At 41.1% G+C, this 27455-nt stretch overlaps 1 protein-coding gene across 1 annotated transcript; it reads right to left on the minus strand.

Moving 5' to 3' along the window:
* On the minus strand, positions 1–26987 carry MEX3C (mex-3 RNA binding family member C). The gene is made up of 2 exons (XM_049899898.1): positions 25931–26987; positions 1–3005 (listed from the first exon to the last, which is right to left on the minus strand). The coding sequence occupies exons 1-2, from the start codon at positions 26676–26678 to the stop codon at positions 1780–1782; spliced, it is 1974 nt and encodes a 657-aa protein (XP_049755855.1). The 5' UTR covers positions 26679–26987; the 3' UTR covers positions 1–1779.
* Between the last annotated feature and the right edge of the window lie 468 nt (positions 26988–27455).

Raw genomic sequence — 27455 nt, forward strand, 5'->3', positions numbered from 1 at the left:
AACAAGTCTTTATTAAGTAACTTTTAATATCAGAAAAATAAAACTCTTATAATTCTCTTTACAGCAAATATATAATATCAGTGCTTTGGCCATCTTAAGTTAAAGGCCCTTTATCATAAAATATATGGTTTTTAAACTTTACTCAAATTGAATTTATAATCCCTATGACTTCCCTACATATACATAACAAAAGAGTGTAGTAAAATTAGCAAATACTAAACTAGATTGATAATTTATCATTCTTAAGTTTGTGGTTTTTAGAAACAGTACACGCACCTAATATATGTCGATTCCTTGGCTTATTAGTTGCAGTGTACAATGCAATAAAATACAAAATACATGCTTGGTGAACATTCGTTCATATCTACAAGACGGCAGCTAAAGATTAGGTTTCAATACTGACATTTAACTATCCTACAAGCAATTAGCATTACATCATAATATGCCATCAAGGCAACTTTTTTATACTGAAAAAATCAAAATAAAAACCGTTATTTGTAAACTTTTATACGAAATGTAACTCTTCAAGTGGAAATAAAAAATAAAATTTGTCTATTTACTATTCAATACACATAGGATTTCAATTTTCATTATACCGAGAAAAAAAGCTCTTTTGAGTTGGGAAAATAACGCTTCAAAAAATAATTAGTAGAAAAACCCACTAGTATAATGTTTTGTCCTTTCAATGCCAGCACAGATTTGGGAACATACCGAGGATGAAGTTCGAGACATCCACAGGTGAAATGTAAAAGTGTATTTTAAAGAAATCTTTCCCGATTGGAAATAGTTTTGAAATGAAGTAAACTGACTGGAGGTTGTCACAGCTGCTTTAGTGAGTTATGCTCAGGGCACTGTTATCCCTAGCTCCCTCCCTCCACCCCTAAATTATTAAAAAAGAAAAATATATTTATAATGTGCAAGACAAATATGGATTAAACAAAGTGTTTCACATTATGATCTAGTCTAAAAATTAATTGCTTGATCAGACTAATGAATGGAATGTTCGCATCCTCAACTGTTAGCCAATAATAGGTGCACCCCAAAACCCCTCCTGAAATGGGGAAACACAAGCGGCCATTTCCACATTCCCCAAGGGAGGCAATTCACAATCGAGACAACTGCATTCCTGATTCACTGATCACACCAGCCTTGAGCACTCTGGGCGAGATGAAGGTCAATGTAGCAGTTTTTGTCCCGAATTATAACCAGTGATCTAGTTAACTGCCATCGGCCCTATCCTTACCAATAAGTAATCACAATACATTAAAAAGTTACTTGCAATCCTGCAGAATTAGGCATAAGTTGTTGTAAAATAAAAAACAAACAAACCTGTTTTGTCAAAACTGGCAGTGTAAAGAAGGCAGCACTGGAAGTGTCTGAGTCATCTGTAATGCCAAGTACCCTCCATAAACTTTTAATGTGGTTAGGCTTTGGGACCCATCGGTTTTGAAATCTTAGAAGTACACACTTTTTTCAGAGGCTGACATAACATGATTATCTTCACTCAGCCAAGCTGAACTTTAGCAATTCTTATACAAGCTATGTCTCTGGGTCTACAGGATAGTATTAATAATTCAAACCAAACTAATAGACAAGAGACCACTTAGGTTTAGTGTTACCATAGCAGCCTTTTATAAGTTTACTAACAACTTTAGCCTAATCCCAATAAAGCCTGATAACAGTCATAAGAATTCATTAGGAAGTTTACTGGGGGGTACCATTATACCCATGCCTTTACGAGTCCATATAGAGATATAGTATTTATGTATATATATATAGTTAAGAGTGAATTTGGATTGCCTGAGTAACAGCTGTCTGGCAAACTGGACATGATGGCGTTCTCTTTTCACAGATCTTGTTGGCACATTCCATGCAGAAGAGGTTGTGGCCACATGGAACTAGGGCAGCAATAACTTCATTCTCAAAGCAAATCACACAATCGTGTTTTCTTCTTGATTCTGGAGGTGAGCTAGAGGTGGAACCACCATTGGAAGAGGAGTAACTATTGGTACCATTAGAAAAAGCAGGGATGTATATTGGAAGGCCAACATGGTTGCCTGTACTAGGTGGGTCGCTCCTAACCCTTCGAGCAAGTGGGTGTTCTATGCTCTCAGGAAATGTAGGAGACAGACGAGGAGTAGATGGCTGACTTCCTCTGCGCTGAGTCTTCACGTTACCAGAAGGATCACTCCCAAAGCTAGAGAGTGGATTAACTGGTTCAAATGGAGTCCAGATAGTTTGAGCGGATGTTGGTAAAGAGTCAAAGGCTGGAGAATCAACTGCAAGATCTTCTGAGCCCACGGATGGTAGTGTATCTCCAAACCAAAAGTTTCCTGTGCTAAATGGGCTTGTTGGACTAAAGTCAGCCAGCCTATTGCTTCCAAAATAGGAATCTGTTGAACCACTTCCTAGAGAACTGGAACTATCATTTCGATAATTGGGTATCATTCTTGCACGGCTAGGAGGAACTGGATTGGAAGAGAGCCATGCAGAACCAAGAGTGCCACCTTCAAAGCTTACATCGGTACCATTGTAATGAAAATCATTCTCTTCATTGAGTTCAATATAGTTTCCTGTACGCATGGCAATATGCATTTCTATTTCTTCCCGTGCTCGGTCAACATTTTCTGGCATCCCTGTCACTTCAAAGACAGGCTCCTTATCTCTGCTCGGAGTTACTATGTATGTGTGGGTCTGCTGCTGAATTCTTTTAATAGTTGCTCCTTTGGGTCCAACCACTAGTCCTACCACACGATAAGGGACCCTGACTTGAACGGTGGTTTGACCGGGCAGATTAGGACTGCATGACAACCCTCCCAGGGCAGGGCCATTTTTGTTTCGAGATGCACGAATCATGGAGAAGTGCTCCGCAGCTGACAGGATTTCTCTTTTGGCCATGGCAACATCTTCTTTCCGTCCAGTGACAACAAAAATGGGCTCTTCACCACGAACAGGTGTCTTGATATATGTGTTTGTCTTGGCCCTCAGTGCCTTAATTTTACAACCTGTTGGAGAGAAAAAATTTAGTAAGAATCAACATCAATTTCAATGATAATTATAAAGACGAATCACAGAAAGCCCCTTTCAAGCCAAATCTGGTTATGGTTAATTTTTTTTTTTTTAAGTTTTAGAGTTTGTTCTTTAAAGAAGTGCTGGTAGCACAATGGTTAGGCACTCTGCACTAAATGATAGTCAATGGTTCAAGCCTTTCCGTGGGAGAAAAGACCCAGAGATCTGCCCCTGTAAAGATTACAGCCCAGGTGAGTGAAATTACTGTTATAAAAAGACAAATATTGTATGAGGCCACTATTATAAGACCTCGAGAAATAGTTTAAACAGAGAAGAAAATATTCTTTGATGGTTACGAGAGCGGGGAGGGAGGGAGGGAAAGAGGGAAAGAGAGGGGTTTTCACTAATTAGATAAGAACTATTTTAGGTGAAGGGAAAGATAACACACAATACAGGAGAGGTCAGCACCAGTGAAAAAAACCAAAAGCAAAGAAGTTTCCTGAATAAACCGAATGCTTCGAAGGCCAACATAGCAGGGGCGGGGGTTTGGGGAACATGGTTTCAGGGGACATCTAAGTCAACTGGCATAATAATATCTACTAAGAAAACATTCTGTGCCCCACTTTGGAGAGTGGCATCTGGGGTCTTAAACGCCAGCAAGTGGCCATCTAAGACGCATCAATTGGTCTCAACTCACCTGGAGCAAAGGAGAATGAAGAACACCAAAGACACAAGGTAATCATGAGCCCAAGAGACAGAAAGGGCCACATAAACCAGAGACTACATCAACCTGAGACCAGAAGAACTAGATGGTGCCCAGCTACAACGGATGACTGCCCTGACAGGGAACACAACAGAGAACCCCTGAGGGAGCAGGAGAACAGTGGGATGCAGACCCCAAATTCTTGTAAAAAGACCAGACTTAATGGTCTGACTGAGACTAGAAGGACCCCAGAGGTCATGGTCCTCAGACCTTCTGTTAGCCCAAGACAGGAACCATTCCCAAAGCCAACTCTTTAAGACAGGGATTGGACTGGACTATGGGATAGAAAATGATACTGGTGAAGAGTGAGCTTCCTGGATCAAGTAGACACATGAGACTGTGGGCAGCTCCTGTCTGGTGAAGAGATGAGAGGGCAGAGGGGGTCAGAAGCTGGCAGAATGGACATGAAAATAGAGAGTGGAGGGAAGGAGTGTGCTGTCTCATTAGAGGGACAGCAACTAGGAGTATATAGCAAGGTGTATATAAGTTTTTGTATGAGAGACTGACTTGGTTTGTAAACTTTCACTTAATGCACAAAAAAAAAAAAAAAAAAGATTACAGGCTGGGAAATCCTATGGACCAGTTCTACTCTGTCATATAGGGTCACTATGAGTCAGAATTGACTCAAGGGCACACAACAACAAAGAGTTTGTTCTTTATCATAAAAACATATCACTAGATGATGATAAAGTTTTCCTAATTCCACACATGCTACTAGATTCTGAGGTGTACTTCTCTGGTGGTCTTTCATTTGGGAAGAGGTGGCACCTCTGCTGCAAGGTCTTACCTAAGAAGTCAGGCTTATCATTCTTGTCTCCCTCTAAAAAAAAAAAAAAAAAAAAAACACCCATTGCCATGGAGTTGATTCTGACTCATGGTGACCCCTTGTGTAACAGAGTAGATCTGCTCCATAGGTTTTTTAAAACTAATCTTTACGGAAGCAGATCACCAGGCCTTTATTCCATGGTGCCAGTGGGTGAGTTTGAACCACCAACCTTTAGGTTAGTAGTCAAACTGTATGTACCACCCAGGGACGTTCCCGTAGTTATTAGCCACTGGAAATGACCCATGAAAGTATGCTTTGTAGTACGCTATACCATGAGTGGTTTTGATTTTCAGGACAGTAATAGTTTATCAGGAGGTATCAGGCCCTGGAGAAGGACATCATGCTTGGTAAAGTAACAGGGTCAGTGAAGAAGAGGAAGACCCTCAACGAGATGGACTGACACAGTGGCTGCAACAATGGGCCCAAGCATAACAACGATTGTGAGCATGGCGCAGGACCAGGCAGTGTTTCGTTCTGTAGTACATAGGGTCACTATGAGTCAGAACAACTCAAAGGCACCTAACAGCAGCAATAGTTTACTTACCTTGCAGCATGTGGGTGGCAAAGAAAAAAAATTAATGTATATACAAGACATTTAATATCTATTGTCTCATTTAACCTGCACAATAACCTTAAGAGCCAGGCTATTACAATTCTCTTGTTGCTAAGGAAACTAAAGTTCAGAAAAGCTGTGTATCTTGTCCAAGTTCACCCAGTAGCAGAGTCAGAGTTAAGGTCAGTCCGATCTCAAAATCTATGGTCTTTTTGCTAGGCCTAGAACCTCAAATTTTCACATACCGATGCAAAAGAAGTTCTTTAACTGACTTCCATGTAACTGTCTTACCATTTTAACTTAATATACACACTCTTCCTCCTCAGTAAAACTCAACCGATGACAACACACAGTCAGCTTGTGGCTAGTAGGTCACCTCAGCTCTCCTCCCAGCTGAATTCCAGGCTTACTCAAAGTCAGCTGTGTTCACCCCCAACTCTGTTAGCTGTTCTAGTAACTAAATTAACTCGTTAACTGTTATGTACTAGTCAAAAAGGAATGCAAAGAGACACTGTGTTTCTATGAAAACCTTCTTATACCAGTGCTAGTAAGAGTTGGTAAAAGGACCCTCATTTAGCTGGTGACAGTATAAACTGGTACAGTATCTATGGAGGATAGTTTGCAATATCTATCAAAATTATATATGCATATATCCTTTTGCCCCTGCAATTCCACTTCTAGAATTACTTGAGCTGCTGAAATACTAAAACAGGTACAAAATGACCTTTATATTATTTATTGAAGCACTGTAATAGCCTAAGGCTGTTTATAGCTACATAATGGAATACTTTGTGGTCATAATATTGGTTGGGGGACAGGGTAGGAGGGAGACTTAGTTTTCATCATATACTCCAATTTTTTGTAAAATTTGAGCCAAACAAATGCATTAGTTTTTCAAAGAAATACAATAGAAAAAATAACTAAATAGAAATGATACATTTTACTAGACTTAACATATCAATTAAACTTTTTAAATACTACTACTGAGATTATGTTAAATTATATGAAAAGCAGGGAAAACAATTCACTAACCTCAAAGCTGAACAAGGTTTTGTAATTCTAATCTGAAGCCAGAGAAAATTGAGGATTGTGTGGAATTGGCACAGTGCTACCATATTTCTATCAGATCTCGGATACCCGGAGCAGGCTTTTTAAAAAAAAAAAAAAAATGGTCCATTTAGTTGGTGGCAGAAAGACCACATGACCATATACCATATGTTCCCACCTTCCAATAGAAAAAGATGTGAGAAAGAACTGAGTAAATATTTCGGTCACCAGCTAAGTAGGCTACAATGAAAAGTCCACGGAGCTGTGCATCATTCACCACCAAGCCGTACAAGGTGCCTGCATGTTCAGACAGTATGGTAGGCAGAATTCTAAGGTGGCCCACAGAATTCTATCTTCCAGTATTCAAACACTGATCTAGGTAAAGCTGTCAAAGAATTTCGCAGATATAATTAAGGCCCTAATTAGCTGACTATAAAATAGGGAGAGCATTTCAGATTATTCAAATAGGCCTGACCTAATCATGAGTGCATTAAAAGCAGAGTTTTTTCTCCAGTTGGTCTCAGAAGTCAGAGAGAGGTGCTCTGGCTGCCCTGGAAGAAAGCAAACAATTCATGTTGCAAACTGCCTGTGGGGGCCTCATGGCAAGGAACGATGGGTGGCTGCTAAGAGCTAGAAAGAAGGTGGAGGCCTCGATCCTACAACCGCAAGGAAATGAATTCTACTAACAATCAGTGGAGCTTGGATGAGAATCAATGCCCAAGATCGGAACTACAGTCCTAGCTGGTATCTTTTTAAAAATTTTTATTGTGCTTTAGGTGAAAGTTAACAGCTCAAGTTAGTTTCTCATACAAAAATTTATACACACATTGTTATGTGACCCTAGTTGCTATCCCTATAATGTGACCACACACGCTCCCCTCCCTTCCACTCTGGATTTCCCGTGTCCATTCAACCAGCTCCTATCCCTTTCTGCCTGCTCATCTCACCTTGGGACAGGAGCTACTTATTTAGTCTCATGTACCTACTTGAACTACGAAGCACACTCTTCAGGAGTATCATTTTATGTCTTAAACTCCAGTCTAATCTTTGTCCGCAGAGTTGGCTTCAAGAACGGTTTTAGTTCTTGGTTAACAGAGTATGGGGGCCATGTCTTCTGGGGTTCCTCCAGTCTCAGACCATTAAGTCTGGTCTTTTTACATGAATTTGAGTTCTGCACCCCACTTTTCTCCTGCTCCATCAGGGATTCTCTTGTGTTCCCTGCTAGGGTGGTCACTGATGGTACCCGGGCAACATCTAGTTCTTCTGGTCTCAGGTTGATGGAGGCTCTGGTTTATGTGGCCCTTTTTGTCTCCTGGGCTAATATTTTCCTTGTGCCTTTGGTGTTCTTCATTCTCTTTTGCTCCAGGTGGGCTGGGACCAATTGATGTATCTTAGACGGCTGCTGGCTAGCTCCTAGCTGATAATCTTGATTTTAGGCCCGTGAGACCCTGAGTCGATGATCCAGTCATGCTATGTCTGGACTTCTGATCTACAGAAATTCTGAGACAATAAATTTGTGTGTTTTACAGAAAATAACAAATATTGGAGAGGCTACAGGGAGACTGGAACTCTTATGTACTGCTGGTGGGAATGCAAAATAGTACAACCATTTTGGAAAACAATATAGCACTTCCTTAAAAAGCTAGAAACAGAAATACCATACGATCCATCAATCCCACTCCTAGGAATATACCCTAGAGATACAAGAGCCATCACACAAATAGACATATGCACACCTGTGTTCACTGCAGCACTGTTCACAATAGCAAAAAGATGGAAACGCCCTAAGAGCCCATCAACAGAAGAAAGGATAAACACACTATGGTACATACACACAATGGAATACTACGTAACAATAAAGAACAATGACGAATCTACAAAACATCTCCCAACATGGATGAATCTGGAGCGCATTATTCTTAGTGAAATAAGTCAATCACAAAAGGACAAATATGAGACCACTATTATAAAAACTCATGAAGAGGTTTACACTCAGAAACAATCTTTGATGGTTATGGGGGTGGGGAGGTAAAAACACTAAACAACAGATAAGAAGTAACTCTGGTGAAAGGTAAGACAGTACACAATACTGGGGAAGTCAGCACAGTGTGACCATGGAAAGGTCATGGAAGCTTTTCATAGACACATCCAAACTCTGAGGGAGCGAATTACTGGGCTGAGGGCTGGGGACCATCATCTCGGGAGACATCTAGCTCAAATGGCCTAACAGTTTATAAAGAATATTTTCTACATTCTACTTTGATGAGTAGCATCTGGGGTCTTAAAAGCTTTTGAGTGGCCATCTAAGATACTCCACTGCTCCCACCCCATCTGGAACAACAGAGATTGAAAAAAACCAAAGACACAAGGGAAAGGTTAGTCCAAAGGACTAATGGACCATAAGTACCGCAGCCTCTACCAGCCTGGGTCCAACACAACTAGATGGTGCCTGGCTACCACCACTGACTGCCTGACTGGGATCACAATACAGGGTCCCGGACAGAGCTGGAGAAAAATGTTGAACAAAATTCTAACTCACAAAAAAAGACCAGACTTACTGATCTGACAGAGACTGGAGACACTCCAAGAGTATGGCCTCCGGACACCCTTATAGTTCAGTAATGAAGTCACTCCTGAGGTTCACCCTTCAGACAAAGATTAGACAGGCCCAAAAAACAAACAGAATAACTGAGCTCAACCATGTATAAGAGACTAAATGGGCACACCATCCTAAGTGCAAAGATGAGAAGGCAGGAGGGGACAGGAAAGCTGGATGAATGGAAACGGGGAACACAAGGTCGAGGAGGGAGGAGTGTTGCTGACACATCGTGGGGTTGGCAACCAACATCGCAAAAACAATGTGTATTCTTTTATGAGAAACTAATTTTCTCTGTAAACCTTCATCTAAAGCACACACACACAAAAAAATTGTGTTTTAAGCCACTAAACTTGTGGTAATTTATTATACAGCAACTGATCCAGGAACAGGAACCCAATGGTCTGGGCAGCAGATAGCCATAAGAAAGCAAAAAAAGTTTGGGTATCACAGGCACTGGAGTGAGGTGACCTGACCAAACCAAACCAAACTCACTGCCGTCGAGTCGATTCCGACTCACAGCGACCCTACAGGACAGAGGAGAACTGCCCCATAGAGTTTCCAAGGAGTGCCTGGTGGATTTGAACTGCCAACCTCTTGGTTAGCAGCTGTAGCACTTAACCACTATGCCACCAGGGAGTGAGGTGAAGAGACAGTAAAATCAAATAGGAAGGAAAGAAATACATAGCCAGAATGTTAACAAAGATCCTTACCTAGATGAGGTGTTTATGATAAGAGGAGTGAGTGATCTGGCAGGAGATATATAAGTAAAAGCTGGTCTCCACTTGCCCTAAGACCTTTGCCTAAACCACTCCATCTCAGGAGTCCAAGGGCATCTTACCAATTACAAGATTAAGGATCAGTGTAATGTACGAGTTTATTCATTCCAATATTAAATTTCTTATACAGCTGCAGTACTACTTCCAGGTAATACAAAGAAACTACCATGATTTCTGCCCTCAAGGAACTCAGTCTAGAGATGAAACAAATAATACCGATACGAGATCATTGTTTCGAGCGACTGGAGGCTAGAACGGCAGAAATAAGGCTGAGGGGGAGGCAGAAGCCTTCAATGTCAGCCACAGCAGTTTAAACTTTTACCTTATAGGTGCAAAGAATTTTGAGTAGAAGAGTAACCTGATCAGATATGCACATTAGACTCCAACCCATTGCTGTCGAGTCGGTTCCGATTCATACTGACCCCACAGGACAGAGTAGAACTGCCTCATAGGGTTTCCAAGGAGCGCCTGGTAGATCTCAACTGCCAACCTTTTGATTAGCAGCCAAACTCTTAACCACTACACTACCAGGGACTAGTGGGAACATAAAAGATGCAAAAAGAGACTGAAGGCAGGGAGACTTACCTGGAAGGCTATCACAATAAAAATTTTGTTGCTGGGTGACCCTATAGGACAGAGTAGAAATGTCCCATAGGATTTCAAAGGAGCAGCTCGTGCATTCAAACTGTCAACCTCCTGGTTAGCAGCCAAGCTTTTAACCGCTGTGCCACCAATGCTCTGCTACTGCAATAGCAGCAGAAAAACCTGGAGTGAAGGACAGAAAAGGTGGAAGGCAGGGGCTATGTATGATCACCGTGTGCTCTACATCTGGAGTATTTCAAGTTTGTTTTTGCTTTTTAAAAAGAAATATGAACTTTGAAATGTGGTGTCTGGGGTCTTAAATGCTAACAAGCAGCCATCTAAGATGCATCAATTGGTCTCAACCCACCTGGATTAAAGGAGAATGAAGAACACCAAGGTCACACGATAACTAAGAGCCCAAGAGACAGAAAGGGCCACATGAACTAGAGACTTACATCATCCTGAGACCAGAAGAGCTAGATGGTGCCCGGCTACAACCGATGACTGCCCTGGCAGGGAGCACAACAGAGAACCCCTGAGGGAGCAGGAGATCAGTGGGATGCAGACCCCAAATTCTCACAAAAAGACCATACTTAATGGTCTGACTGAGACTGGAAGAATCCCGGCAGTCATGGTCCCCAAACCTTCTGTTGGCCCAGGACAGGAACCATTCCCGAAGACAAGTCATCAGACATGGAAGGGACTGGACAATGGGTAGGAGAGAGATGCTGATGAAGAGTGAGCTAATTATATCAGGTGGACACTTAAAACTGTGTTGGCATCTCCTGTCTGGAGGGGGGATGGGAGGATAGAGAGTTGGAAGCTGGCAAAATTGTCACGAAAGGAGAGACTGGAAGGGCTGACTCACTAGGGGGAGAGCAAGTGGGAGAACGGAGTAAGGTGTATATAAACTTATATGTGACAGTCTGACTTGATTTGTAAACGTTCACTTGAAGCTCAATAAAAGTTAATAAAAAAAAAGATTAGAAGTTAAGGGAGTGATGTTTAAAGTGTTTACTGACAATTTATTTTATTCTCTTTAAAACTGATTACCAAATAAAACAATTGATTAATTGAAGAAAAAAAATGAAATATTATGTGAAATGTTGCTGATTTTTGACAAGGAGGATTTCCTGAAATTAAATTCATCGTATTTTCCATTCATTTAATAAATTAGCTACGGATATAGTATAAAGTCATTCAGGAAAGCTGAAAGTATTACAAACACTAACATGAAAGCTACACTATGCGTATTTTCACTTTGGAGGTATACACTTCTTCACAACCCACCCCCCCACGTGCTTTTGTTTTGAAGGGGAAAGAACCCTACCTAGAAATCAGTAGGTGCCTATACACACACCCATTAATAAAGATGGGGGAGGGAGAGAGTATAAAATTATTTGAGTAACTTTTTACCTTTAAGAAAATGAAAACTCCTTGGCCTGATACTAAAAGCCTTTTCCTTTTTTTCTTAAGTGGCAATACCTACCTTCTCCCAGACTCACTGATTTTTAATTCCTCTTATAAAATTTGTTATCATCCCCTAAACATGCTTTGTTCCTCTTCCATCTCTGCACAAGTACTTCCCTGAGTAACCTGAAAATCCCTCCTCATCCACTCTCCCCGCGCCTTGCCTGTGTAACAAACATGGCTATTTGGAAAAGATGAAATTGTACGTGTGAAAGGCTCTATGAACTCAAGAATAATATAAACAGGGGTATAAGCTATTGCTATTAGAGCTACTGCATATGCCATCTTTCGAGGTCCAGTTCAAAGGAAACAATATAAGGAGCAAAAAGCTGATTGTCTGAAGGAGTGAGTCCTAATCTATCACTAGTTAACTGCTGTTAGTGCACAGGCATTTGACCGCTAGGTCCCTTCCGATGCTTATATTCCTTGGTCAAATCCCTCTCCTAGGAAATACACCTGTTCCTGTCTCTGAATCAGGCACTATCATATCTCACATGTATATATCTAGTCTTTAGTCTTTCTTTCTCAAGGAAAGGCAGTTTGAGTAATGCCTGTGAACACAAGGTTTTGGAAAGATCATCACTAACCCAGCTCTGTGAAGCTGGACAATAAACCTGTCTCTCCTTCGTAAGTAAGGAATTATGATTAAAACTACTTCTCTCATCTGGTTGTTGCCAGGATTAAATAATGTATTATTGTTTTCTGTGGAGTTGATTCCGACTCATGGTGATCCCATGTGACAGAGCAGAACTGCCCTATAGGATTTTCGTGGCTATAATCTTTATGGAAGCAGATTGCCAGGTCTTTCTCCCACAGAGCTGTGAGTGGGTTCCAACCACCAAACTTCCTGTTAGGGTAATAGTCTGCTCCACTAGGACTTCTTTAAACAATGTATTAAGAGTGATCACAATGTCTGGTATTCAGTTAAGGGCTCAGTAAAGGGTAGCTTTTGTGCTTTTAAAAAACTACTCCCCTCACCCCACAGCCAAAACTATTTCAGGAGTCAATTGAGTCAGTATCTGAGAGATTAGACTTAACTTTGAAATAATAAGATTTGGAGAGCACTTTTCCGTTTTCCTAGCTCTCCTAGATATATTCTCATTTAATTATCATAACAGAGTGCTTCAGGAAGGACAAGAAAGAGCTTAACTGAATTGCTCAAGATCTCACAGCTGGAAAGTCAGATCTCAAACTCAAGTTGTCTTAATAATTCACATTCCTCCCACCTACTCTACACTCTTTTTCTCTAAAAGTACACTATTTCACATGTTTCATGATATGTAAGAACTAACGGGGAGGGCGTCAAATTATTTAATGATTTTATATAAAATAAAATTCCTTCCCCTTGCGATAGTCTTGGAAACCCTGGTGGCGTAGTGATTAAGTGCTATAAGCTGCTAACCAGAAGGTCTGCAGTTTGAATCCACCAGGTGCTCCCTGGAAACTCTATGGGGCAGTTCCACTCTGTCTTACAGGATTGCTATGAGTAGGAATCGACTCAATGGCAATGGGTTTTTGGGTTTTGGTTTGTCATAGTCCAGGATTAGCTATTCAAAAGTTCCTTTAACTTTGTAAGGAGTCAATTTCAGTATCATAGCTGGGAAGACTGATGTGTATCAGCTAAATTCCAATAAGAAAGTGTTTCTTATGCACACAATTTAAGTTAGCGTTTAAATAAGAATTTATTTAGTTTAGGAATGCCCTGTGTTAACAACTGCTCTCCTTTTACAGTCAAAATACGAAATTTTTTTTTTGTAATAACACTTTGCTTGTCTCACTTTAGAGGATCACTATGACATCACCTCAAACAGCTTCACGGGTGTGATTTCAGTTTTGCTTATTTCCACTATTCACAAGGACATCTAATGACTTACATCAAACAGCATCTACAACACAGAAACTAAAATGATAATCAAATGGTACATTTCTAATCCCACAATTGAGTCCAGTTAAATAAACGGCAAATAACTACTTCGTATCAAGCAATTTTACTGACATGAAGGATGCAAATATGACCGAGATTCAGCTCTGCCTTCACTGACTTATCGCATCCTCAAGACCCACAGGATTTTCATTTAGTCCAGGTACGTTTAGTATTCAGGGCGATTATTTTCCTGTTCTACAGTTCTAGTGACAGTTTTATACAAAAGCTCCATCAGAAGACTGGCAAAGGGAAGTAGGAAGCAGCATTTGATTTGGGGTTTTTCAGGGATGTTACTTTTTACTAAGTCAGTGATGAAAGTAAACTCCTCGGTTTCATTCTAAATTTACTTCGTGTGTTAGAATTTCTCATGGCTCCTTCCCCGAAGGTGCCTCTCTCATTTAATATCTCTCTCCAAAAGACATATTTAGTCTTGGAGGATTAGACTAAATTTAATGAGACTTGATTTGATTGTGAATTCAGGAGCAAGGAAAAAAAAGTCAAAATAATTGTAAGCTATGCTGACAAAACAAAAAAAAACTAAGATAAACGCAAGATTTACTGATTACTATTTAAAAGCTTACACACACCCTTCTCAAGGACAACACAAAAGGTAAGGAAATTAAGGCCACTTAACACAGGCAGGAACTGTTCTGCCCTGCATACATGTTCCCTTGCAGATTCTTCAGTGCCTGGAACCTGAGTAAATAATCTGCTAAGAACCTCTTTATCTTTAGGATGGCTGTATTTCTTTACCTATCTGATGACCCTGGAGAAGCCAAGCCATTGTCCTCTCATCATCCACAACTCCCCACACCTATGACCCTATAATAAATTGATAGTTCTTTCCAATGGAGACTACTGGAAATACACCTGTTCTTTTTTGGGTTTCCTACCAAAACCATAAGGAGAGACAAAAGGCAAAAGAAACTGAAACAAGAAACAACTTTGAATGAATAAACAGTAAAAAAGATGCATAAACAATATGACTGTGCCTCTAAAACAAAATGGAGCATTTGACTTTAATGATTACCTTCAACAGAAGATGAAATGATTTCACTTTTTTTTTTCCTGGTTGATATCTGTTTAGAAGTTATTTTTTCCTTTATGCCTAAAGCCATGCAATGATGCCCTCCTCATATAGGAAAAACACATAAAACTAATCATTCCACTCATGCATGTGTAAGTCCAAATACATCAACCTTTTTCTTCAGTCATGTGTTGTCAGCTGTTGATAGATGCTGTGGAGTCAGTTCTGACTCATAGCGACCCCGTGAACAACAGAATGAAACCCTGCCTGGTCCTCTGCCAGTCTCACAATTGTTGAGCCCACTGTTGCAGCCACTGTGTCAATCCATCTCATTGAAAGTCTTCCTCTTTTTCGCTGACTCTCTACCAAGCATCATGTCCTTCTCCAGGGACTGGTCCCTCCTGATAACGTGTCCAATGTATGTGAGGCTTAGTTTCACCATCCCCACTTCTTTAGGTTTGCTCTTTTTCTAGTTTAAGGTGGAAGCTTAAAGTATTGATTTGAGACCTTTCTTCTTTTCAAATACAAGCATTTAATACTGTACATTTCCTTCTCAACACTGCTTTAGCTACATCTCACTAATTTTGATATGTCGTATTTTCATCTGGTTCAAAATATTTTCTAATTTCCATGAGACTTCCTCTTTGACCCATGGATTATATGCTGATTGTGCTTTTGTTTAATTTCTAATTTAGGGAATATTCCAGATATCCTCCTGCTGTTAATTTCTAGCTTAACTGCATTTTAGTTAGAGAATATACTTTATTTAAATTTAATAAGGTTTGTTTCCCTGGAGAACGACATCATGCTTGGTAAAGTAGAGGATCAGTGAAAAAGAGGAAGACCCTCAACAAGATGGTTTGACAAAGTGGCTGCGACAATGGGCTCAAGCAAAACGACAATTGTGAGGATGGCGCAGGACCAGGTGCTATTTCATTCCATTGTACATGGGTCTCTCTGAGTTGGAACCAACTCAACGGCACCTAACAACAACAGGTTTTGTGACCTAGTGTGTAGTCTATCTTGGTGCATGTTCCATGTACACTTGGAAAGAATGTGTATCTTGCAAGTGATGAGTGGTATTTTTACAAATGCTAATTAGGTCAAGTTGGCTGGTGGTGTTGCTCAAGTCTTCTATGATCCTGTTTTTTTGTCTGCTTGTTCTACCATTTGCTGAGAGAGGAATGTTCAGGGGTCCAATTGTGATTGCGGATTTGTCTATTTCTCGTCTTGTATCAGTTTTTGCACCAACTATTGTGAAGCTGTTCTCATTCAGTATTATGATTTCTTTGTAAAGTAACCCATTAATCATTATTTAATGTCCCTCTCTGCCTCTGGTAATATTCCTTGTTCTGACGTCTGCTTCTCCTCATGTTAATAAAGTCATGCTGGCTTTTTAAAAAAATTAGTGTTTGCGTGGTACGTCTTTTCCATCCTTTAATTTTTAATATGTTTATATCATGTTTCAAGTTAGTTTCTTGTAAATCCAACCCAGCAATCCTTGTCTTTAATTGGTGTGTTTAGACCATTTACATGTAATATAAATTTTGATGTGGCTAGATTTAATTATAACATTTTATTATTAGCTTTCTGTTTGTCCCTTCTGTTTTATGTTCCTGTCTTCCTTTTCTTGCCTTCTTGTAAGTTAAATAATTTTTAGAATTTGATTTTAATTTGTCTATTGACCATTTGATGATATCTTTTATATAATTTTTTTTAGTGATTTAACCTAGGGATTAAATACCATGTTTTTGTGTAAGTAATGCACACCTTCTACACCACGAGGTATTTCTGTAAGCGCTGCTATGCCAAATTTTCTTTACATATTGCTGTAAAAAAACAATTAGCATAGCACACTTATAAAATCTTGTAGGGGGAGGGAATGGCTGGCAAACAAATGTAGCAGGTGCACGTTATTTGTGTGAAAATATGGTATACATAGCAAACTTTACACAACCTACTTTTCTACTTCAAGAATTTTTTTTTTTTTTTGGTTTGTGGTATGAGCTATAGGTTGAGGTTTTTTGTTTGTTTGCTTTTTTTTTGCATATGGATGTAGTTCTTCCAAGAACATTCGTTGAAAGGACTGTCCTTCCTCCATTGAATTGCCTTGCATCTTTAAAAAAAAAAAAAAAAAAAACCCAACTGATTGCACTTATATGGAACAATTTCCAGACTCTGTTCTGTTCTATTGGTCTATGTGTCTATCCTTTCACCAATACCACAACTATCCTTATTAAACTACTGATTTTAAAATCCTTTATAATACATTTTAAAATCAGTAGTTTGAGTCCTCCAACTTTATTTTTGTTTAACAACATTGTTTTAGATGTTCTAGTTCCTTTACTTTTTCATGTAAATTTTATAATCATCTTGTCTAAATCTAAAAATTATCTTCCTCGGATTTTAATTGGTATTGTATTAAATCTATAGATCACTTTTGGAGAACTGACCTCTTAAGTTATTGAGTCCCTTTATTTAGGTTTCCTTTAATTTTTTTTTTTTTCTTTCAAACAGTGTTTTGTCGTTTTTCAGCACACAGGCTGATCCTATATGTATTTTGTTAGATTCATACCCAAGTACTTCATTTTGGAGGCACCACTATAAATGGGGAACCCGGGTGGTGCAGTGGTTAAGACCTAGGCTACTAAACAAAAGGTCGGCAGTTCAAATCCACCAGGCCTCTTCTTGGAAACCCTATGGGTCAGTTCTACTCTGTCCTACAGGGTCACTATGAGTTAGAATCAACTCGACTGCACCTAACAACAACTGTAAATGGTATTTAAAAATTGTTCATAGGTTGTATAAAGAAATAATACTGTATTTTCCCACGTCTTTGATTAATTTTTAACTCATAATTAAGTAACCAGAGAATTATATTACTTAATCTGGCAATATTGAGGCCAATATGTCATTCAAAAAGAATCCCAACTCCAAGCTTTGGAGCTCCATTTCCCAAAGATAAAACCCTAGTCCCAATGCTCAGAGAGAAAAGGTTCTTTCCAAGAGACTGACAATGAACATTCACATAAAGGCCCTTAAAAAAAAACCTGTAGTAACATAACCTGCTTAACTTGGTTTACCTAAGTATTTCGCAAACTAATTTGACTACAGTCCTTTTCTGACATCTATTAATCAGTGCGAACGTATGATGGGAAATGCTGTTGTAAAGTCGCATTATTCATTTTAGGATTTATGAGCACTGTTCTGACTGATCAAGAATAAAATAACCTAGAGGTTCTAATTTATTAGAGACCATAGTGGAAACCATCAGCGAAAGCACTCTGCAACAATCTCTTCGTCAGAACTGAGGCACTGAAAGTTTCAAGTCACACAGCAAATGAAAGGTAAAACTGGGGCTAAAATACACATCTGGTGAGTACTGTTTCTCAAACTAGACCACAATGACAACATTTAGCAAAACCTGCTTCATCTAACTTTAAAGTTACACTAAATTAAAAAAAAGAAATGAATTTTTTTTTTAAATTAAGCTATTATAACTGTAAGAAATATAAACCTCAACTGGGTTAGTGATATTACAATTCAGCCATGAGATGTAAAAAGGATCTTAAAAAATCATCGGAGGAAAAACATTTTAGTTGCTAAGACTGTTAAGTTTAAGGCTCTCTTTCCCCAATCAAAAGTTACAAGAACAAAAAACTTATTTTAATACAAACTTAGTATTTAGTAGGCTTTAAGAAATATGAAGATTCTGCTAGATATTACATAGGTCTAACACTCATCAAGAGCCCTGATGGTGGTGGTTAAGTGCTATACAGCTGCTGACCAAAAGCTCGGCAGTTTGAATCCACCAGCTGCTCGTTGGAAATCCTACCCTGTCCTATAGGGTTGCTATAAGTCGGTGTCAGAATCAACTCGATTGCAATGGTAATAATTCATCAACCTGGTCAATTTTAAGCCACTTTAAAAAATTGAGCTCATTTAGCTAGTGGCATACCCTAGGAAAAACTTGTTGAAATGATAATTTTTGGTTTCAATCAGCATTTACAAAAAAAAATCTAGCAGTAAAAAAATTCATTAACTTTATGTTACCTCGTATATACTTTTATCATCTCTATACTTCCAGGTGTACAGTTGTCTTATACTAATGACATTTTCTCAAACTTGATCCTCCCAACAAACTGGGGGGAAGAGGAGCTGGAAAGAATAGGTAGACAGGACAGGTTTTTTCCATGGAGGAACCTACGCTCAGAGAGGTTAATCGATTTGCCCAAGGTCACAGCCAACAAGTGGTGACTCTAACACAAGTTTTATAACTCCAAGTTCAATATCATTTGCTGCAGTATACCAGATCATACTGGTGGAAAGGCTAAGCTCTGGGGTAGGGAAGGAGGAGCGGCACAAAGAAGCGTAACATTAATAAAAAGGTCAGCTCCAAAAGCAAACATTTTCACACTGGTAACGTTTTGGAAAATTTTCTAGTTGTTTGGAACCATTCCCTTCTCACTCCCCACCCACCATGTTCTAGACCACCTACTTTATGCTTACCTTCAACTATGTCTGCAGTTCTGACTAAATAATTTTTATTTTAAGGCCCAGTCTTACTAGTTCATGATATACCTTTCTTTCTGGGTCAAATCATGCAGACATCCTTAAATCCCAAAGGCTGGCATGAAACGGGCTCTACATAGTTACAATTTAAAAAAAAAAAAAATTCACGTTGCTGTCCAGTCAATTCTGACTGATAGTGACCCTACAGGACAGAGCAGAACTGTCCCATAGAGTTTCCAAGGAGCGCCTGGTGGATTCGAACTGCCGACCCTTTGGTTAGCTGCTGTAGCACTTAACCTCTAGGCCACCAGGGTTTCCACAGTTATACAGAGTAACCTAAAATTCTCAAAATCAGTCACGGAATAAAGATGTGAACTATTCAAGCAACATGAGGCTAGGACTACATTTGATTTAGTATAGTTGGGTTTGGTAATCCTAACATTAGAAAATAATTTCAATGGCACCTAATGGCAGCTTGAGAAAAAAGTTAAAAATAAATCCACAATTTATGGTATACAAGCCATTCGGGAAGCATTAAGATACAGTTCTATAATAATAACAACAACGAAATCACTTTAGAATCATGTGAAGATCAATAGACTATTATCTATCTGCTGCTTCCTAAAGCAGCAGAAACTTTAAATTACAAGTCCTACATGACAGAAACTGTATTTTTATTAATTCTGTAACAAACACACTCAAAGTTAGGTGTGGCCAGATGACCTGCTTTGGCAGCTAAGTGGTATTACTCCTGGGTTGAACATTTAAAGGGCAAGGTGTGCAATGCTATAGTCTCTCATCCCTTTCCCCTGGGGGAGGAGCAGCAACCCTTGAGATGGTGGCTGCTCCAACGGCCTGTGTCCCTGAACACCTAACAAGAAGAAATAAAGCTTGGCTGTTTTAACATTGAGATTTGGGAGTTTTTGTTGTTGTTACCACACCATGATTTAAGCTAATCCTGATTGATAATAGTGTCACATATCTAAGATACATTCAGGTATCATCAGTTGGTTCCAGTTCTATTTACATTACCCAACCAATATAAACGACGAAACTGTACTAAAAGGGGAACAAGATTAAACAGAGTGGTTTCATATTAATTTCAGATTTACCATCACAAAAATTACGTGCTTCTCACTTTACAGTTTCATATATGTCAGTTTATTTGTGTATCATTTGTAGTCTTTACAGGTATTGTAGATACGATTATACCCAGCTGCTAGAAGGGGAATCAGAAGCCTAGGGAGTGTAAGTGGCTTGTGCAAGATCACAAAGTGATTTTGTGGCAGAGGGTAATCCAAATTCAGGAACTTCTATTTCTGATTGTTGGCTTTTTTCAGTGTACTGCAGCTGAAAAGAGACTGTTAAAGGCAATTTGGGGTAGTTTACAATATGTGTTTACATTAAAAATATACTCTAAAACATTTTTGTATTCAGTTTATTGCAAAAGTATTAAAATTTCTATAAATTATTCCAATTGGACAAATGTCAAAAATATTCAAAACCAAATCAGCAGTATATGAAGCACTACGTTAGCAGTAGATAACTAAATGGTGCCTTTTCTTAAAAATTTAAGATGCAGAGAAGAATTACCTAGAATTCCAACTCAAAACCATCACCTCTGAAGATTTTTCTGGGCAGAAATCTCCAACAGAGTAACAGTTCTCAAATACTTGTCTCCCTGGATGAGTTTTCTAGGTTGTTGGTAACTAGGGGGTAGAAAAAAACACCCCTGAAATAACACAGCTTTTATTTCACATTTCCTCCCTCGTTAATCAGAATAGTTCATTAGCTGAATAAGGCAGGAAGAAAAAGGCAGTAGAGATACCTTAATCCATTTGCAAAACAATTGTAACGGAACCTTTCTCAATGGGCCCAAAGGGAATACAAACTACTATTAATTAAGTTTAAAGATTAGAAAAGCTATATTTTATTTTTTAAAGCTAGTGTATATACACACAAATTAGCTTTTGAACTACAAATATAAATGACAGTGAATTTTTAGCCAAACACATTAAAACTATATTAGAATCTAACTGTGCCTTCTGAGTAGTAGACATCAACACCTTATTAAGAAACACTAATTTGGAAAGTTATATTTTGTTATGCATACTAGAAATAAAGTCTCCGAACTCAGAAATCACGACTGATCTTCTGTAAGCGGAATGCCTCAAATAGTGAGGTGGCACTATAGAGTGGGAATATCTTTTATGTCAAACTGACTTAAATCCAAGTTCCATTATTCGAGCAAGTCACCTTTCCAAAGGTTAGTTTCTACATTTGTAAAATGGGATATAACCAACTAGGCAAGATTAAATGGCACTGGTACAGTAACTAAGATAGTACCTAGCAAAGAGAAGATCAACAATTTCCTTCCTCCAAAAAATTAAAAGACACTGTACTTTAGGATTATTGTGAAATTGTTTCTCCTCATGAAATATGTATTTATTCTTGAATAGTGAATTTATATACAGCAAGTGTGTATAATACAATTTTTTTTGGATCAAATAGGTGTACACCGTATTTCAATTGTGTTAGAGCTTGAAAGTTAGTTCCACCTCAAGAAACTGGGAAAAAAACTGTCACAAGGATGCTTGTAAGACAAATTGAAACCATGTGAACTATTGTTAAAAAAAAAAAAAAAAAGTAACAATACACATTACCACTGGGATCAGCAGACACACAATGGCTCGATAAAAGAAAAAAAAAAAATCCAAAATATTCTAGCTCAAGTGATAGCCAAAAGTAAGGTATATGCAGGACAATCCACCAGGAGTGCATAAAAAAAATTATAACTCCTATTTCCATTTTAATCTCATTATTTAAAATTTTTATATGTCTTATGTAAAATGGAGCCCTAGTGGTGCAGCTGTTAGAGAGCTTGGCTGCTAGTCAAAAGGTTGTCAGTTCAAATCCATCAGCCACTCCCTTGGAAACCCTATGAGGTAGTTCTACACTGTCCTATAGGGTTGCTATGAGTCGGAATCAACTCAACAGCAATGGGTATGATGTACAATATACTGGCACACTCATGAGGCTAGAGAACACACATATACCATCAAAGAGTAACTAATGAAAATATTTGAAGATGCCCATTGACCTTAAACAGTAACACAAAACCTTAGGTTACCAGTCTTTGTAACAACTGAATTTATGACATTCAGTATTTATTTATTTTGTAGTTAGAAAGGACAGTTATAGGATTCTACTTTAATGCCTTTTTTAAACTGGATTATCAATGACTGTACAAACCGGAATAAAACCCATCGACTTAAGCCTCCTGGTAACACCACTATGAATGCGTCTTGCAGGCAATACATTAAAAAATATAAATGTTTCCAAGTTTACAAAACTAAATCTTAAATCTATTGTCAGGTTTACTTTTGATTTTTACATTGTAAACCAAAAAAACCAAACCCATTGCCATCGAGTCGATTCCGACTCATAGCGACCCTATAGGACAGAGTAGAACTACTACATAGTTTCCAAGGAGCGCCTGGTGGATTCAAACTCCCGACCTTTTGGTTAGCAGCCATAGCACTTAACCACTACACCACCAGGGTTTCCTTACATTGTAAAGCTTCTTTGATTTAAGACTCTTTAGATCTTAGCTTTATTTTATACAGCACTGTTGGCTTCTTTTAAATGAGATGCGAAGTTTAAAAACCAAGCCCAATTCAACACCTACAAATGACCATACGCTACTGGGGAGAATAAATATGAGGTCAAACACTCTGCCGACTTTCATCACCATCAAAAGCACTGTTTCTTTCCTTTTCTTTTTTGAAAGGTACTGGAACCAGAGGCCATCTACATTGAGCTGCTTGTCTATATGACTCAGAATTCCATTTGTCCTACTCCTTCCTTCAGAGCTGAAGTCATAAATGTCTCCATCTGTGACATAATTATTTCCAGAACCAATTAAGAGATGTCATATAGAAAATTATGACTTCGGGTACTGAATAAAATAGCAAGAATGGGTAATTTTTTAAGGATGAAAGTTTAGCTCATTGAAACCAAACAACTAAACTAAATGATTTGCCCTGTTCTAGTCACTTTTTTTTTTTTTTTAGTCACTTAGGGAAAAGGGATAGGTACTCTCCCAGGGGGAAATTACCACACCATGGAGAGGATGCAACAAACATTAGAAGTAGCCTTACTCTCCAAAGGAGGAAATAAAAGACTTCACAGGTTTTATTGTGGTGTTGGCTGTGAGTGGGGGTGGCAAAGGGGTCAATGATCCACTAGTTGAATGGTTCAAAACAGGAAAAGGGCAAGACTTGCTGCTCTTAAGATAAGATAGAGAATGATGACATACTTTTAGCAATAATATGTCAACTCTGGGAAAATATTAAGTGCAAAAGGAATTGTCAGCAATTTGTCTCCATGTCCTAAGACATAAATATATCCACATTTTCTTATTAATAAGCACAGCCCTGAAACAGGAACAACAAAACAAAAAGACCACTAAGACTTCATTTCTTTTGCTATCACTTGATTAAAAAAAAGAAACTAAAATCACTTGATAAAAAAAAAATTTTTTTTTAGATGGTACAAAATAGAAGCCTGGAATTAATCCAGCTTACTTTTTAACTAATGGATTTGTATAAAGATAGCAAGCAGATTGTGGAAAAAGGACAATTTCACAGTGCTTTAAAGGGTATAACACAGCGAAGTAAGTTTCTATTAAACTAAATCCACAATGCATATTATTAATTTGTCCCTTAATATAACTGTCATGTAAATGTTCTTCTTTTGTTATCCTAAACTGTCACCACAAGCTCACTGAAACAAACAAGGAGGTGGCATCCTAGCATGGCATTAAAGGTTCTTCATATCCTGGTCTGCACACCTTCCTGGCCCTTTTTCACACTCCCTTTTACAAATCCTAACCCAGACCCAGTGCTAGATACTAACAAAACTCAACACTACTTGCCAGTCACACTCAAGAGATTATTCCTCCACATCTTTCCTCTCATTGTTCTTCTGGTCTTTCTTCCATCTCCATGTGTTAAAGTCCTATCCATACTCCAAGGCCCTCCAAGGTCGAAGTTCTCATATGTACCACTTTTTCTTTGTCACACACTGTAGTTTGTGACACTAACTAGGTAACAGTTTAGTGCCCTTCCACTGTTTATTAGACTGTTAGCTTTGTAAGGGCAGAAAGTTTGTCTGAATCAACCTCACATACCCAAGTGACACAAAGTCAAACGCTTTGGAACTACCAGCCTGACAGAGCCATTCTTCGACGTTCTCAAATGAATGGCCAACTCATTCTAGACCTACAAATTGAGATGTTATAATTTCATCATGTGTAGGTGAAACAGTTATTATCCTGTTGTTATGAGAGTCGATTCCAACTCATGGTGACCCCATGTGTGCAGAGTAGAGCTGCTCCACAGGATTTACATGGCTGTGATTCTTTAGAGGTAGATCTCCAGGCCTGCCTTCTGAGGTGCCTCTGGGTGGGTTCGATCTGCCAACCTTACAGCTAGTAGTCAAGGCTTAGGCATTTGTGCCACCCAGGGACTCCTTATCCTAAATGATGCAAACAAAACAAAATGGTACAAACAGGAATGTGAAATTGACTTACCACAAACTATAGGAATAAACTCCTTTTTGACTGAATGGCACCATCTTTGAGCTGTGCTTTTAAGTGCCAAATCATCAGGGAGTCTGAAATAAGCTCTTTCTATCCAGATTTCAGATGGGGTTTCCTTATTAAAATCCTAGAGGTAAGAACGGCGCCAACTCTGATATCTGAAACCACCATTTCAACAGAACTCTTATTTATGTGTTTTTTAGACCACTTGGGAAAGATGAGATCATTTAAGCAGCAGCGCCATCATCTATTTGACCCCCACGGACGCTCTCAACCTAACAGTAAAGAGCCGTGCAATAACGTGGCTAAACCATATTGTACATAAGAGGCAGCGGGTAATAATAAAGTAGGAAAACTACATTTAAGATCATAGGCTCTTTCCCCAAAATGTCAGATACAGAGGTACTCCCAGCATCCCCTTCCCCCACCTTCACAAATCTACTCCTGGAATCTGAGACATAGGTCCTTTGTCTGAACAATGTGGGAGGAGTCTGTCTGCAGTATTGGTGTGCTGGCAAGTGAAGAGAATTGACCGAAAACTGTAAAAACGCAAAGTTTCTTAACTCAATTACCTTGCTATCCAATTTTCCTTTACCGCGTACACGAAAGACAGTACAAGACAGCCAGTGTCCCTTTCTGAGACAGAAAATGTATCAAAAGGAATACAGTAAGCTCAGGCGAGTCAGGCTGCTCTTCAAAAGCCAAGTTTCTGAATAGCTGAGGGGAGGCGGCGGGGTGGGGGCTACTGACCCTTCCCTTTCGAATGAGCTTTCTACAAGACTCCATTTCTATCCATTTCTTCATCTGAATAAGCTGGGTAAGGAAAGCTAACAGCTTCTTCCTCAGCTTTTACAAAACTGTCTGCAGCACGAACTTACAATTTCGAGGCTTTTAGTTTACAGCCCCGAATCCACACTCATCTGATGCGACCTTTTACCACGTCGCTGAGGTTTCTGGTGGCACGCCAGTTAGTGTTCCACGAATACAGCCCGAGCAGAGAACCCCACCGGATTAGGTGGCTCAAGAAACTTAACACCTTTTATCAAAAGGAGTGGAACAGCAGGGGTTTCGCAGGGTGACCCATCTTCTGGCCTCTTCGACTCTGGGCTCCTCCCAGACCCCTCGGCAGTGGACTTTGGGGGACTCGTCGTATTCGCCTTTCTTGCCCCGAGCTTGTTTCTCAGGTCTCCCCACCCACGCCCAGGGCCAAGCTCAGTTGGGCTCCCCTCCCCGCACTCACCCTGGCGACCGACAATCTCGGCGACATGCTCGGAGCTGGGCACCGGGACGCACTCGGTGGTGTTGACGCTCTTTCTCCGGAGCAGGGCTGCCTGCTCCCCGTTCAGGGCGGCCGCCGCCGCCCCGCAGCCGCTGGGGCCGTAGGCGTGGGACAGCATCGCCGCCATCATGCCCTGGGCATCGTCCCCTCCGTAGAGTACCCCCGCCGCCGCGGCCGCCGCGGCCGCCTCCCGGGCATCGAAGCCGGCGGCGGGCAGCAGCACCGACCCCAGGGACCCGCCCGGGGTCGGCGGGGTCTGGGAGGAGGCGGCCGCGGGCGGCGACAACAGCAGCAGGGACGGCCGGTCCTCCTCTTCGCCCTCCTCCAGCTCCTCCTCCTCCAGCAAGTCGCCGTCCAGCTCCGCTTCCTCCCCCTCCTCCTCCAGCTCCAGCTCGGCCTCCTCCCCGGCCCCGGGCCCGCCAGGCGGAGCCTGCTCCTCCGGAGGCAGCCCCGCCGCCCGCCGGGCCTGGCCCTGCACCGCCGCCGCCGCGGCCCGGAGCGCCGGAGCGCCGGGCTCCGCCGGGCTGGGCTCCTCGAGGCCTAGCACGGCCAGGCGCTCCCTCAGCAGGAGCCCGTCCCCCTCGAGCTCCGGGCCGCCCGCGGGCGGTGGCAGCGGCGGGGGCGGCGGCGGGGGCGGCTGCGGCTGGGGCTGCGGCAGGGGGGCCGGGGCCGCCGCCAGGGCCAGGGCCGCGGAGCTGCCGCTCGGCATCGCGGCGGCGTGCTGTCAATGGCGGCGGCGGCGGCGGCGGCCGGGTCAGGCGCGGCAGACGGCGAGCCCCATGGCGGACAGGGCCCGGCCCTGCTCAGCGCGCAAACACCTTTCCTCTGGGGAGGCGGCGGGGCCGGCGACCCAGGCTGGGGAGCGCCAGCGCCGCCCGGGTAGCGGAGAGGGCGGGGTGGAGGGGCAGGGGAAGGAGGCCAAGGTAGGTAACTAGGTGGGTGGGTGGGGACGGCAGCGGCTCCCTTCTCAGGCTTTCTTTTGTTTCATGGCCTTAACCAGCCCCCGGCGCGCGCGGCGGCGGCGGCGGCGGCGGCGGCGGCGACGCCCCACGCCGCTCTCCGAATGAAGCCGGCGCGCTCTGATTGGCCGCTTCTACTCTTTGGGAGCCCGCCCTCTTTCCTCGCAGCCGGCTCGCTCCTTTCCCTAGCCCCACCCCCCACCCACTTCTCGGACCCCGCCCCACCCCGTGCCAGAGCTCTCTGATTGGGTGTCCACGACCGGCCGGCCCCTGAAGGCTTCTCCTTCCGCCCTCTCTCCTTTCCCCCTCCCCTCCCTCCCTTCCCTTTACGGGCTCCCGAGAACAGGGACTGTGATTGTTCGGTTTACAAGTCACTCTTTGTGACGTTACCCCCCCCGCTGGGGGCGGGGAAAAGGGACGAAGGCGCTGTAGCGGAGGAGACTGAAACTATGGGCCGGGCAGGGCCCTCGCGCAGGCGCCTGGAACATAAGCCCACACCTAGGCTAATTCCTTCTACCCGTCCCCGT

Source organism: Elephas maximus, chromosome 11, assembly GCF_024166365.1.
Source record: "Elephas maximus indicus isolate mEleMax1 chromosome 11, mEleMax1 primary haplotype, whole genome shotgun sequence".
In the NCBI taxonomy this organism is placed as follows: domain Eukaryota; kingdom Metazoa; phylum Chordata; class Mammalia; order Proboscidea; family Elephantidae; genus Elephas; species Elephas maximus.

Bases quoted from the DNA above. Each gene is read 5' to 3' on its own strand.
- MEX3C (XM_049899898.1), bottom strand. From the start codon at position 26,678: ATGCCGAGCGGCAGCTCCGCGGCCCTGGCCCTGGCGGCGGCCCCGGCC. The intron at 3,006-25,930 runs GTGAGTGCGGGG...TCTCTCCAACAG, and splicing joins CGAGATTGTCGGTCGCCAGG to GTTGTAAAATTAAGGCACTG.